The 14,946-nt window shown below is 52.8% G+C and overlaps 1 protein-coding gene across 1 annotated transcript in view; it reads right to left on the bottom strand.

Annotated features, from left to right (window-relative positions):
• Window positions 1-14,645, bottom strand: part of LOC103251919 (cilia- and flagella-associated protein 54-like) — a gene marked incomplete at its 3' end in the record, with an annotated part of 107,347 nt that extends 92,702 nt beyond the window's left edge. The window contains exons 1-5 of the mRNA XM_021708815.1: window positions 14,620-14,645; window positions 11,677-11,782; window positions 10,555-10,698; window positions 9,190-9,361; window positions 5,249-5,307 (exon numbers count right to left, since the gene is read on the bottom strand). Of these exons, the coding sequence (XP_021564490.1) occupies window positions 5,249-5,307; window positions 9,190-9,361; window positions 10,555-10,698; window positions 11,677-11,782; window positions 14,620-14,645 (507 nt within the window). The remainder of the gene's footprint in view (window positions 1-5,248; window positions 5,308-9,189; window positions 9,362-10,554; window positions 10,699-11,676; window positions 11,783-14,619) is intronic.
• Between the last annotated feature and the right edge of the window lie 301 nt (window positions 14,646-14,946).

Here is a 14,946-nt window from a genome sequence, read left to right as displayed (position 1 = left end):
ACACCTCCTCATGTCTCCGGGGCCACTGGACACCTCCTCGCGTGTCTCCTGGCCATCGAACACCTCCTCACACTGGCATCTCCTGAGCCAGACCCCGCCATCGCGTCCCCCTGCTCTCGATCTCACATCGACACTGACAGCTGCTCCAGAAGACTCCACCGCACAGGAAGCCTGCTGGTCCCAGCCCACAGGACTCTGCTCCCCCTGCCGTCCCCCCAGCCTGTGAGACCAGCTGGAACACCCCCTCCACGACCAGCAGGTGCGCTTGACAGCACACTTCCACTCCGGGCCTCATGCTCTTGGGCGCAAGTCAGGGTCGCAGAAGCACCTTCCAGGAACATTTGAGGATTCAGTAATTGCGTGTTCGAGGTGTAGAACAGTGACTGGCACGTAGTGAGTGTTGGCTTTGGTGATGAGAGTGAAGAGAAAGAAGGAAGGGGAGGAGGAGAAGAGAACTGGACGTTGACTTTCCACAAGTCCCTAGAGAGCAGGGGGCTTGGTCTCACCTCCATCTCTGCAATCGTGTTTTGTGTGTGTTCCCATTACCCACAGATACTCTGTATCCACAGACACCATTTGTCACATCCAGCTGCAATAACATTCTCACACGTGTGACAGCAAAACAGCACCGTGACATCTGCCTCGTGTTCGTATCACCAGCACCAAGGACAGTGCCATCGCGGCAGACACCCCCTTCACTCAAGGACTTCCGCAGACAGCCCTCCAGTTGGCAGAACCAGCCCCAGGAGAGCTCGCAAGCATTCCAGAGCCTCCAAGAATAACAAAAGATTCAGACAACAGAGCAAAGCCCCCCCTCCTATGACAACTTAGTCCTTGGGTAAACGAGGACACCACCAAGGAAAGAAACAGACCTGCTTGAAAAGGCAGATCAAACACACCCAGCTTCGCATATAGGAACCAAAGGAGATTAACGGCACTTCTCAGTCAAAACAGGCAGGGTACGAGTGCCATCCAGATGTCCCCTGTCTGGAGCCTCCACGGCAGCGCCCCTGAGACGGGCGCGACAGCCCTGCACAAGTCCAAGAGGAAGGAGAGGCACAATGGCCAGGCGCCCACTGTCCAGGCAGTCCTGGTGCAGAGGGGAAGACTGCTGGAGGCAGACCCGGGCTGGACGGGGCTGTGACAAGCTCACCCAGGGCAGCGCCATCCCTCGCAAAGGGACTCCGTGTTGCTCCCAAGGTGTCCCAGCACCTAGCACTTCCTCTGGCATAGAGCAGACGTGCAACAAATATTTGTTGACTGGCCTTCATAGAAAGACTGGTCTTCTCTGGGCCGGGCACAGTGGCTCACGCCTATAATCCCAGCACTCTGGGAGGCCGAGGCGGGAGGATCACTTGAGCCCAGGAGTTCAGGACCAGCTAGGGCAACATAGCAAGATCCCGTCTCTACAAAAAAAAAAAAATTAGCTGACGTGGTGACATGTGCCTGTAGTCCCAGCTACTCGGGAGGCTGAGGCAAGAGGATCACTTGAGTCCAGGAGTTTGAGACTGCAGTAAGCCACAATTATGCTACTGTACTCCAGCCTGTGACCAAAAAAACAAAAACAAAAAAACTCCCAGTTTATGGTGCTAAATATGGAAATATTTCAAGCAATCACACAATCCAGGGGCTGAAAGGCCGTCCAAATTCCATCGCCCCACCACCGTCACCGGAGCCCACCACATCCCTCTCCAAGAGCTTCCACCTCCAGCAGCAAGGAACGCACCGTGCACGGAAGACAACGCTAACCACGGCAGACACTCCACCATCTGAAACACAGCCCACTCTGGTACCTTGGGTCGGCGGCCCTCTTTTCACCTTCTGGAGCAGCAGCATGGCCCAAGGTTCAACTCCACACTGCCGCCTCAAGAGAGACTGGGGCACCCATGAGCCGGCCCCTTCCTCGCTCCCTCCAGGCTCACACCCCAAGTCCCCCGTCCCCCACGGGACTGCACGGCCCTCCTCCAGCGTGGCTGGGCCCTGTGGGTTTGCCCAGGTCGCCACACCCCTGAAGCATATGACCAGAGGACCACGGAATGGAGGGCACAGGACCCTGGGCCTCGCCACGTCGGCCTGGGATGAGTCCTTGTGTTTCTGGTGTCTGCCGACCCGACCTCACTGAGAGCCAAGGCGGCATTCACATCCACCCGCCTCCTGGGTTTTCCTCCAGTCAGCGACCCCTGACAATCCCTACTTGGGGCTTTGCGTTTGGATGCTTGTAGGCTGGGCTGCTCAGAATGAACCCATGCATAAATTCCCCTTTCCAAAATCCCTCAGGACTCCTGCTGTGAGAAAGTTCGAGGTTCAAAATAAAAGTGGCTTCAGCTAACAGCTGTTCACGTTATGCTGGGGTCTGTCTCCAGAGCCCAGTGGAAGACAGTCACAGCTTCTCAGGCCAGAGGGACCTTACCTTACCCGTGGCCTGCCCGACTTCGGGAAGCTGAGCTCCTTCTGAGAACACAGCGGGGCTGCGGTGCGGGTCTCTGAGCCCACGCCCACTCCTCCCCTACACAGAGCAGCCTGGACCTCGGCTGGGGTGGAGGGCCCGAGTGGCGGGGGATCGCAGGAAACTACTTCGGCCCCGAAAAACACAGGTTTAAACACAGAAGGCCACTTGCACAAAAGGACTCCATTGCTGCACTCTTCCTTACTCTTAACAACTAGGAATAGCTGTATTCATTTTTAAAAACTCTGTGATACAGCAGGACTAGATTCTTCAAAGGAAAAGAAAGCCTCTGAACCACCTGGTGATCTCTGCGCCCGAAATCTCAGGCCAGCCGGGCCGTTCGGGTGCGGGTGCAGCTCGCAGCTCAGCCACGGGGTGGCACCAGAGGCCCGTCTACACTGGCCGTGCCGTCCTAGGGTCCCGCGTTTATGTCGCAGGACATAGGTTAAAATGCTCTCAGTGTCCAAGCCACACGTTTACCAAAGGATGTGGGTTTTCTGGCAAAATGAAGCAGAGAGCGATCGTCTCCTGGGTGTGTTCGTTCACGGCTGCCAAGGATTCCATCTGCAGTTGTGCATCTCGCAAGAAACAGGAGTGTTCCCTACCAGCGACAACTGTCCAGCGTCTTTGGGGAAGGAGGCCAGAGGCCCGGCCTTCCTGTTCTGCACCCATGCGGGTAACTAGCCCCAGCCTGCATGGTGCCAGCTGGGGAAGGGCCCAGTGCGCCCTGGTCTCCGGGTCCCTCCAGGAATACAGGGTCAGATCAGAAGACACCAGCCCCTCCCGACAGCTCCCCACCAAAGCAGGGGAGTCGTTGGGAGTCCCTCCTCGACAGGCCCGCTGGCTCCCGAGCATCGAGTGCCAGCGCACAGGCTTGGCTCTGGCCTGGCACTCCTGTGGCTGAAGGCACGGCCTTGGCAGGGCGCCTTCTCAGCCTCGGCCTCCTTCCCCACGGTGGAGTCCACAGCAGCTCTCTTGGGTGTGGGTGTGAGGCGTGAGGGTTCCCTGAGCCAGCGCGAGGACGAGCCCACCCGACGGTGCCAGAGACGGCAATGCCCTGCCCGCCTCACGGGCCTGCCCATGCACACAGCACACAGGACAGGTCTGACGGGAGTTGCCCTGGGCATAGTCATGCCTGGGCCCCTCGTGAATGAGAGCTCGGGCTGGTCTGGGCAAAGCCAAGGGCCCGGTGACCCAGCTCTGCATCCCCTCTGGCTCCTGCTGTGACGGCCCAGAACTCAAGAGCCCTGGAGGCCCAGGCACGGAAGGCTGCGAGAGCTCGCTTCCATCAAATGAGCTCTCCAAGCCCAGTCTCAGCCTCGGCCCAGGAATCAGCTTTGCCAGCAGGGCTGGGGAGCTTCTGCGTGAAAAGTCTTAATCTTCCTGAAATGTATTACACTGAACAAGCCGGAGGAGCTCCATCCCGACCTTCGGGCGCCAACCGCCCAGCCACCGCCAGCCCAGGGGTCCTGAGTTCTCAACCCCCAAGCCTGGGACCACAGACCAGCCTCCTCACGCCTTGTTTTGCCAGAGACAAACTTGAGTTACCCGGAGAAGAAAGGTATTCTCACACAGGTTGTAAGAATTCTTTCAACACGACCATCGCCTCAGGTTAAAATGCTCTCAGTGTAAACAAGCCCAGATACCAACAGTGTAAAGCCAGCACAGACAGCGCTGCACTCGGGAGCCCTGGCAGCAAACACTACAGCAGACCAGCACAGCCGCACCCTGAAGCCGGGCCTGGGTGACACCCAGCGTGGCAGAGTGTGCAAGTTCCCTTCAGCAGGACATCTGGGCTTGCACGTCGAGTCAGGACCATCTGTAGGTCAAGTTCACATGACACACGGGAGAGTCGGAGAAGCCAGCAGAAGTGTCAGCCATGGCCTCAAGCAGGTAGGAACCCCATTATCACACGCCGCCTGCCTGCATCTCGTGCCTGGGATGCACAGCTTACCCAACCTGCACACAGCCCCGGATCCAGGGCACCGCTCTGAGATAAAGCCCAGGCCCCATGGCAGAATGCAAGCAGAGTCACCTCGGATCATCACCCAAACCAGGACACGTTTGAGAGCAAGGGGCCTGGCTAGCAATCACGCCAGGACAGCAGGTCGAGCCAGGACGGCGCTGGGCCAGCCTCACGGACGGTCACCCTAGGACAGAGTTAGATGCTGGTCCCTCCAGAGCTCGCGTTGAGCCACAGTCCCAGGGCCGGAGGTGGGCCTGGTGACAGGTGCTTGGGTCCCTGGGCAGGTGCCGTCATCAAATAGCCAGTGAGTTCCCACTCTGTCGCTGTCCGTGTGCCCTACCCCTCCTCCTCCTCTTGCTTCTGCTCTCTCCTGGGACATACCTGTGCCCTGGCCGCCCGCCACCTCAAGTTCAAGTTTTTCGAGGCCGAGCAGGTGCCAGAGCCGCTGAGCTCTCTTCCTCATAAACCCTCAGCCCCAGCTGCCCCTTACAGCAGCGTAAAACCACAGATGCCCCCTACCTGGAGATGGTCCCCAGATGTACGCTCATACCAAGGGTGACAGTGCAGCTGCCTGAAAGAAGGAACAGCAGGCGACACCCGCCCATCTAGGATCTCTCTTTCTTTCCATTAATAGCTTATTGTCCACACAATCACTATTTTTTACACACGATCACTATTAAAATAAAACTAAAAATAAAGCCAGGTAACATCTACACACTGAATTTTACCTGGTGTAATTCATGGAACATTCTGTTTATCATTCAGTGTCCTGTGCAACGAAGGCCCTAACAAGAGCTGGGAAACACAGGGCGACATTTCACGAGTACGTTTCGTACCTTGGAAGACTGACCTCTGGCCATGAGTTTTCTGCAGATGGTGTAAATGTGAACGGTACCTGCATGGAGAAAAGAGCGTGAGCAGCTGCAGTCAGTGGTGAGGCTTCTAGTCCAGGCTCCGGGTTTAAGTCTGTCACTACCAAAACTAGGGACCCCGTGAGAAAGTTCAAGAAAGTCACAATCAGCATAACATCTAACTTGCAGACAAAAGTCATTAAAATACCTATTATGGGCCGGGCTCAGTGGCTCAGCCTGTAATCCTAGCACTTTGGGTGGCTGAAGCGAGTGGATTGCCTGAACCCGCGGGTTCAAGACCAGCTCAGGTAACTTGGTGAGACCTTGTCTCTACAATAAATTTTTTTTTAAAAAATTAGTTGGGCATGGTAGCACGTGCCTGTAGTTCCAGCTACTTGGAAGGCAGAGGCAGAAGACTCACCAGAGCCCAGCAGGTCGAGGCTGTGGTGGCCGTGAATGTGCCACTGCACTCCAGGCTGGGCGGCGGAGTGAGACTCCAACTCAAAAAATAAAAATAAAACAATTGTGGCCATGCTTTCAATATGTCAACACAGGAATCTCTGAGTCTCATCTTAAAGACAATTTAAGTTTGAAACATGCTGAACAAAAGCATGAATTCAGTGGCACAACTGATGCCCCCTGTGGTTTTATTAATTCATATAAAATACTATTAGTTCCCATGGTCTTCTTGTGGTCAGAATACGAAAGAGTTATCTCCAGATAAGATGGGAATACATCTTTATTCAGCATGGCACAATCCTCAGGGGAAAAAAAACAAAAACCTCATAATTGCATAACAGATCCCAGGACATCGCTTTGCAGGCTTACTTACCCCACTGTGAAGTTGTGCCTTACACACACTCTAGCGAAAACCAGCACTTCCACACCTATGGAAGGTCACATTGCCCAAGCATGCTTCTGTGTCCGGCCATTAATGGAGGACGGGGAGGGGTGAGGACACACCACCACACCGTACTCTGTACACAAAGGACCTTATCAAGCTGTAAACATACCCGAAAGACGGTGACAAGGAGGCATGTGACTCTAATGAGAGGTGGTCTAAATATTTTCCACAAAATCTCTGATCTAATATGCCTAACCATAAGACAGTTACGGATCCTAAGCTGTTTAAACTGTAAAAGTTTCCAAGAAAACAGCATCTGCACTAAGCCTCTCTCCCTTGATTAAAACACAACTGTAAGCAGAATAAACAGGAGTGACACAAACCAGTAACCAAAAACTATCAGATACAATTTAAACAGGAGTTTCTAGCACCATCACCTTCGCAGAGGACGCGGTGGGCCCTCACAGCGGGGACGCATGGTGCCGCACAGCTGCCAGGATGTGGTGCTGTTCACCCACTTGGACCCGCTGGCGAAAAGCCACTCAATCGGGGCAGCTCCTGCCCAGCAGACACAACTCAGCCCGGCTTTGCTGACCTCTGCTCTTAATCTTTACAAATAAAACTGCATAACTACTTCTTTGTAGGAAGAGTCCCCCAGGGAGGCCACAGAACACGTGGGGCGGGTGCAAGCCAGGAGCCAGGACAAACATGCCAGGACAGGAGAGCGGCCTGAGGGCCTCCGGAGCCGGCATTGAGGGTGACAACGGCCTCCGTGTTCCCAAAGGTGCCTTTCCCGCTCTGGTCCGTGTGTCTGACCACGGCCCCGTCCTCTGACGGCTCAGGATTTTGGCAGGGCACACGAGTTTCCCCTGCAGAAGCCAGGCTGAGCATGAACCGTGTGGGGAGGAACACGGGCTCAAGCCTCATAATCTCAGGACATTTCTGGACATTTGTCTCGCTTTGAACCAAATCCCTGATACGAGTTTATTGACTGGTCACATGACTCCTTTTCATCAAAGACGGTCACTGAGCCCGGCACAGTGGTTCATGCCTGCAATGCCAGTGCTTTGGGAGGCCAAGACAGGAAGGTTGCTTGAGCCCAGGAGATCAAGATCAGCCTGGGCAACATAGCAAGACTGCGTCTCAAAATAATAAAAATAAAAATGAGAAAGACGGCCACCATCAAAATAATCCCTTGAAGGATCTAAATGAGGTGGGTTCAGGCTAGCTGAGAAGTAAGGTATGACCCAGTATCCACACACCTACTTAGATTTCATAAAAGAACCAAGATTGGTTCAATGCCTTGGGAACAAGGTGTGTATGTGAGATAGGCCACTGAAAGTAAACAGGGCGTCTCACCGAAAGGTCAAATGTATCTTGATAAGTCCATTTGACCTTTCAAACAAGTGTATTTCTGACTACGTAAATTCCAAGTTGTCAAAACCTCAGGGTCTTTGCACTCACTACCCTCCCAGGTGGAAAGCCCTTCCCCTCATGCCATGGACTCCCAGGGTTCAACTGTCCTCTCACAGCCTGCCCCACCCTCCCTGCCCCTGGCCTGTACTCCCCACGGAGCTCATCACCACGGAAGCCATCTGGTTTTGGGTCCTCATCCCTAAAGTAGGAGCAGGCATGAGAACAGGGTTTCTGTCTGCTGTCCACTCTGTGTCCCTAACACCCAGAGCCATGCTGGGCACATCGTGGGCATTCAGTAAGTTGCAGGCGAATAAGTTAAATAGGGACAGTAGTCAGTGGAACTAACTGACCGCAACCTGGCAATTTCACTCCTGGGCACAGATCCCGGAAAACGCTCGCATGGGCCCATAAAAGGAGATGTGCAGAGATGCTCATTGCAGGATGCTCTGTGCCATTAGGGAGGCAGGGTGAGCCGGGAGCCATCCCGAGGGCTGTAGGGAGATCTGGCATGCCACCCAGCAGGCAGAGTCAGCAGGCTGGATTCGCATGCAGGAACTTGGTGAGATTCTAAAACCACAGTATTCCTTGGGAAATACATCAGGAAACAATAAGATCCACAGCACTATGTCTTGTGTATTTAAAATTCTAAAGGCACACACTCAGAAAAGGATATCATAGATACAGAAACAGTTTGAATAGACTATGGGGCGGATTGCGATCTTAAGAGGGATAAGGACAGGGACTCACGCGGCTACCCCAAGCAAGGCCTGACCCCAGGCCTGGCTCTTGGGTGTGTCACTACCTCTTGCCCACAGAACTGCTGCCCCTGCTAAGACACAGGAGTCACTCAGCGAAGAGGTGGCTGTGGCCACCAGGGAACTTGGACTCTCTTGAGGATGACCAGGCACAAAAGCTCAGCTATCGCTGGATTGAAAAAACTTCGGCAAAGCTGGCCTCATCTCTGGGAGCAAATTTAAAATCTAACTTCAATCAAAATGTCAGAGCACAATTTGGGGCGGGTGAGAGAGGAAACGGCTGGAAAACAAGACTTCCAGTTGCCATGGAGTGGGAAATCAAGGCACTTCCCTTGAAGTCATCAGGCCCTGGTTGTATGCAGGTCAAACACCCTGTTGTGACTATCTCCCTTGAGAGACTATAGTATCTAGACAGCCCTGCCGTAGGCAACACACTGTTACTTTAAAACAGAGAAAAGCACATTACCTGTTTATAGCTAGGATTCATTTGTGTAGACACACAATGTAAGATGTGTGTGTGTTCTTCAGAGCTCCTCACTCAAGGACAAAGAGGAGGAGAGGGCTGCCCTATAGGAGAAGGTCTCCCACAGTGGGGGAGGAGGGACCAGTAGACGGGCAATGTGCAGATCGGCCTAATGCGCAAGGAGCCCTTCGACCTTTCTCGTCTACGTGTTGACGGCGGCCCTGCTTTCTGCACACCCGAAAGCAATTATTCCCACAGCGTCCAGCCCTTTCCTCAAAACCCAAAGCTACGCTTCATCAATCCCTACTTATAAACTACAAACCAAACTGTAACACACACGTAAAACAAGGTGGGTCTACTTCAAACCACAAGGCAACCAGGCTACCGCCAACCAAGGCTCTGAATTAACGCTCTAAAGACAACAGAAGTAAGTGACAGTAGTCTTCACCATTGAACACGATCCAGCACAGGTGCTCCTGGGGTAGGGCCGCCTGCAGGATGAGCCGCAGGGAGGACAGGACGTGCAGACACCGTGTCACAGACTCCTCATTCCGCAGGCTGGCGTCACCGTCGCAGACCAGCTGGTAGGTGCACATGTTTTTGCCACTCAGAGCATGAAACTGAAACACATGGGAAAGTATAAACAAGAACATACGTGAGGGCCACGCAGCTTAGGAGGGCATTTCGCACAATGAAGACAGCTGTGCTTAATGGAGGTCTTAGATTGGTCCAGAAAGAGGCAGGGTGTGGCAGCTTCTTCAAAGCAGCCACGGGGTTCAGGCCAGCCCTCTTTAGTCAAAGAAACTCAAGAGCAAAAGAGAGAACGAAAACCCCATGACCAAGAATACAGAACTGAGAGATTTTTGTAAGCTCACTCGGTGGCATTTGAAGCTACTCATTGATTCAGATGTCGTTATCGTCATTTGCATAAACATTTCCTGAGTACCTCCACGTGCATGTGCACCACCATGGGTGCACTAATAACAACAAATGTTAGTTAGGACAGCAATGCGCCAGCCCGCATGGCCCAGAATGCTCATTCGGGCACCCATAGTTCAGCCGAGCTGAACCTTTCAGTGGTTCCCCCACGCGTGCCTCAAACTCTTCTGCTTATAAACCGCATGCCGTTCCAAGGCTTTGAATGGTCATCAGGTTTGGGATAACAAAGATTTGGGGTAAGACTGGTTGGGATTCAGACACCAGCCTTGTGTTGCTTTAAGTGGGCTGATTTCTTCATCTCAAGTAAGCTTCTGGTTCCTGGTCTGTAAGCAGCGCCTCTTGGGACTCAGTGCAAAAGGATGGTTTCCACAACAAACATGGCTGCCTAGCCCAGGGGAACTGCCCGACCAGCGGCGGGGTGGCACAGTTGCATAGTAGTCCTGGCACCGCAGACGTAAAGGATCTCATTTTGTATCAAAAGGTCTATGTATAATCTCAAGACCCACTTTTCTACACTAACAGTGTGATAAGCTTTATTCCTCTCTCCTGTAAAACAGGAATAATAATAGCACCGAACTCAGGTATTGTAAGGATCAAATATGCTCTCCAGAGCCCTTTGTGAACAAAACGCACTCTACACATATCAGTTATTGCAATAGCAATACCTGCCTGCTAGGGGAAGGAGGGGTCATGGTGCCCCAACCTCCACTGCCTCTTGACAAAGCCCAATGAGTTCACGCTGTCACCCAGCACCGAGAGTAGTGATTCAGCAACTCAGCACGTGGCAAGCAAGGGACACATAGATGCTGCCCCGAAGGACAACCTGCCGAGCTCATCACGAGTGCAGCGAGCCCAGCTGCTTGGGTCATCCTACCGTGAGGCCGGCAGCTTTATCTCCAAGGCCTTTTGGGAAGAAGACCGCCTTGAACTGATTCACGTCTGCTTTATTCTCATCAAAATCAGGGTTGAACTGCTGAAGATACCGCCCATAGCACTGCAGAAGGGCCAGCTTGTATTCCTGGAATAAAGAGAGAACTTCATTCAAGTTGCAAAATGCCATTTACTTGTCAGTCTTGACACTGAGTAATAGTCATATATTTCCTTGGAGTGTCAACACTGAGCACAATGATTACTACTGTTACCACCACCGGCATTTTCTAAGGACACAGCACAGGACAGACGCTGTGCCACATGGTGCATGTACAGCCAGGTCCCTTCCCAACAAGCCCATGTGAGATGGGGACCACCGTGACCACAAAGGTGCCAACACTCACTGTGGTGCTGGGTGTGGTAATTCCTACATACACCTAAAATCCGGGTCCAAAAGTCACCATCCCCAGACCACCATACCCACATACTTGGTCAGACAGATGGAGAGGATTCTTGCTCCTCTGATACCTCCTAGGCTCAAAACAAAGAAGGAAGGGAGGGAGGGACAGAGATGACAGGGCCCTGGAACACAGGAACAGAGGTGACAGGACCCTAGAACCCAGGAACAGAGATGATGGGGCCCAGTGACACAGAGCCCTGGAACTTGGGAACAGAGACGAAGGGGCCTGGGAACCAAGGTGAGAGATGAGGGGTACCCAGGAGCAGAAAGGACAGAGCCTGGGAACCCAGGAACGCAGATGACGGGGCCTGGAAACCTGGATCAGAGATGATGGGCCTAGAAACAGAGATGACCCAGGAGCAGAGAGAGGAGGGAGTCGGAGGGTCCCCCAGCAAGGGCGTGCATGAACAGCAACAGGAAGCGGCATCTGAGCGCCTTTGTTGGGGCAGGGACAGGGTGACTCAGTGCTTCCTGCTGTGCCCCACACCCTGAGGCCGCTGGCTCAGGACCTGCTAAAATGCGAGCCCTGCTGCGCTGACTGCGCCTCGCTAGCGCTGTCTATGTGTTCCTTTGTTTTCTCCGAAGGACAGAAAACACATCGACCAGGAGCAGTGTCCCACCCAATAGCGGATTCACGAACCATCGGCAGGCAACAAGGGCTCTCACCTTCATCTGGCAAAGGCTGTCCCCAACCTTCAGCAGCTTCTCGTGGTAGAAGTCAGCCGGCAGCCGGGGGGCGTACTTGGTCCAGATATCAAACAAAGAGGTGGCGCTGCAAAGTCCAAAAAAAAAGGCATCTCCACAGTCGCCCGAAGCCTCGATTAATTAACCAGTTAGTTAGCAAGGAAGCCTTTAAACCTATCCTGTGCCAAGCCCTTCCAATGTGCCCCATGGTAAGGTCCAGTTAGTAGCAATGTATGTAACGGTGCTAAAATCACTGCTTCCTGTGTGCAGAGAACAGACCGGCGCTCTTGACACGCACTGGCTTAGATGCACTTTATTTTGTAGGGCAAGGCTGAGCAGAAGAGGCAGAGATTGCCCACACGTCTCCCGCCCACCGAGGCACGGCCACCCCACGGTCGGAGGGTGGCCCAGTGCTAACACGTCAGTATCCCCACGGTGCACAGTGACACGAGGGTCCCTCCTGATGCTGCACATTCTGCGGGTTTGGACAATGTGTGAGGGTGCGTGTTCCCCATCACAGCGTCTCGTGAGGTGTCTGCTGTCTTAAGAGTCCTCTGTGCCTTCCACTCGCTGGCGACACTGACCTCTCCACTGTCCCAGTGCTGCCTTTCCGGAAGTCACCAACTCGGAGTCCCACAGGGTGGAGCCTTCAAACGGGCTTCTGGCACTTAGCAACAGGCGCGTGGAGCTCCTCCGTGTCTTCTCGTGACTCAGTCGTCCATCTCTTAGCACTGAATGATACTCCCCTGGATGTGCCGCAGTTTATTCGCCCACCCGCAAGCTGAATGACAGCTCGCAGGTTCTGGCAATTATAAATGAGGCTGCCAGAAACATTCGTGCACAGGCTTCTGCGTGGACATACGTTTTCAGCTCCTCCGGGTGAGCTCCAAGGAGCAGGACTGTGGGCTCACGGCAAGAATGCATTATTAGCTCTGTGCAGATTCTCCAACTGGCTTCCCAGCGGCTGCGCCCCTCCGCGTCCCCCCAGCGTTGAACGAGCACTCCTGATGCCCTGCATCCCCGCCAGCAGTCGTGCCATCGTGTTCCAGACTTGGGCCTTTCTGAAGGCCTGTGGAGCTGCTGGCTGTTGCCTGAATTTGCATTTTCCTGGTGACACGTCACAGAGAGCATCTTTCTACAGGCTTGCTTGACGTCTGTATATCTTCTCTAGTGAGGCATCTGCTGAGGTCTTTGGCCTGTTTTTTAATTGGGGAGTTTGTTTTCTTAGTGTTTGTTAGTGTTCAATCTTAAGAGTTCTTTGTGTACGTGTAATGACAGTCTATCGCATGTGTCTTTTGCAGGTGTTTTCTCCAAGTCTGTGGCTTGTGTTTTCATTGTCTTCACAGTGTCTTTCACTGAGCAGAATTTTTAGCTCGAGTGAGGTCCAGCTGATCGGTTCTTTCTTTCCTGGATCACGTCTTTGGTGTTGAGGGTGAGAGGTCGTGGTCAACCCGTGGTCATCTAGATGCTCTCCTGTTATCTCCTAGGAGTTTCGTAGTTTTGCATCTTACATATGGGTTTGAGATCCACTTTGAGTTAGTTTTGTGAAGGGAAGGTCGTGCCTAGATTGGCTTTTTCGGCACGTGGATGTCCAGTTGTGCTGGGACCATTTACTGAAAAGACATTTCCCCACTGTGCTGCTTTGCTCTTTCATGGGTCTTCTCCTGGGCTGTATCTCCTGCGGCACAAACCTTCTTGCTGCTCCTTCGCCAACACCACACTGCCTTGAACACTGTCACTTTCAGGAAGTTCTGAGTCAGGCAGGGACAGTCCCCAGCTCTGTCCTTCTCCAAGACCGTAGTGGCTGTCCCGGGCCTTTTGCTTACTTTTTTTCGTTTCATTTTCACAGCCGCTCCAGGATGGTTAATACCAACATCCCAGAGGTACAGCAGATGATGCTGGGGCTCGAGGTGTCTTAAGGGCCACGTGACTATGGCCACCAGGCCTCTGGAGCCTGGGGATGAGGGCCACAACTGTCTAGCCACCATCCTGCCCCAAGAGTAGGGAGTGCCTAGTGCCTGGAGGTGCTCAACAAATATTTGCCAAAAGAACGCGTGAGTGACGGATGAATAAAGGAAACATTCCTTGTTCTTATTTCATTCTTTTCTGTGAAAGGTTCTAGGGCTCAAATATCCCGTCGACACATTTAGGGTTACGCTCCCTTCCTCCAGGTAAACAAAATCAAAGCACAAAATGGTTTCTAAATGGATTGTCACAAGGTGGCAGATTACTGCTTATGTAGTTCATTCACTCCGTTCCCAAGTGTCCGATCCTATCGCATCCTTTTCCAGACGATGTCAGTGTGATGCCCTGAATGCTGCCCCCAAGTTCATGTGTTGAAGCCCGCCCTGGAGAGGCTGTACTTAGAAGCAGGGCCTCCCAGGAAGCCAAGGAGGCTGCACATCAGGATGGCAGCCCAGTCAGATGGGATTCACGCCCACCAAGAAGACACCCCAGAAAGTGTGCTCTCTGTGCTCCCTCAGAGAAAGGGCTGTCAAGCACAAAGCAGTCTTCCACAGGCCAGAAAAGGACCTCACCAGAGGCCAGTCCTGCCAGGCCTTGATCTGGGCCTCCCGGCCTCCAGGACTGCAAGGAAAGAAACGTTTGTTCTTCAAGCCTCCCAATACCTGGCATTTGTCATGGCAGCCTGAGCCGACCACGGCAGGGGCCTACGCTTAGGGATGAAGATGGCTCTGACACCAGGTGATTATGTGGGAAGGATCACGAGAAACCTCAGCAGAAGCCCCAGCTCATTCACTTGCATAATTAAGTGACACCATGGAGCCACCAGCCGAAGGGACAAAGCGTTCCCACCCCCAGAGACTAAACATGCACTTGTACCAAGTCATAAGCAACAATTCCATAAATGCAGCGGACGTAAATCACAGAACTTTACAGAGAGAGAGATGTTTGGTTGCTGCTTGCCTTTTCACCTTCACCTGCAGCTTCATGAAATGCCACAGTATGAGAATAAATATAATGCCAGAAATGCGCCAACTCTTGCTAGAATTCTTAAATTATGTAAATGAATAGCTAATTCTTCTAACCCTTACTGAGGAGATAATGATGACTAGGTTTGCTACTCATAAGAGAAAAATACCAGCTTCATTAAATCAATCAAGGTTATATAATAAGAGACTTTTTTTCCTTTTTCATGAACCCTAAGTTCAGGTGAAGGCTGCTTGTTGGGAATAGCTTACATAAAGCCTACACAAAGAGGTAGATAACATACGCTACGTAACACACGTCACC

This window comes from Carlito syrichta, unplaced genomic scaffold, assembly GCF_000164805.1.
Source record: "Carlito syrichta isolate Samal-C Ts95f unplaced genomic scaffold, Tarsius_syrichta-2.0.1 Scaffold149072, whole genome shotgun sequence".
In the NCBI taxonomy this organism is placed as follows: Eukaryota; Metazoa; Chordata; class Mammalia; order Primates; family Tarsiidae; genus Carlito; species Carlito syrichta.
Note: the sequence above shows the minus strand (reverse complement) of the source record. Positions and strands in the feature narration are given on the sequence as shown.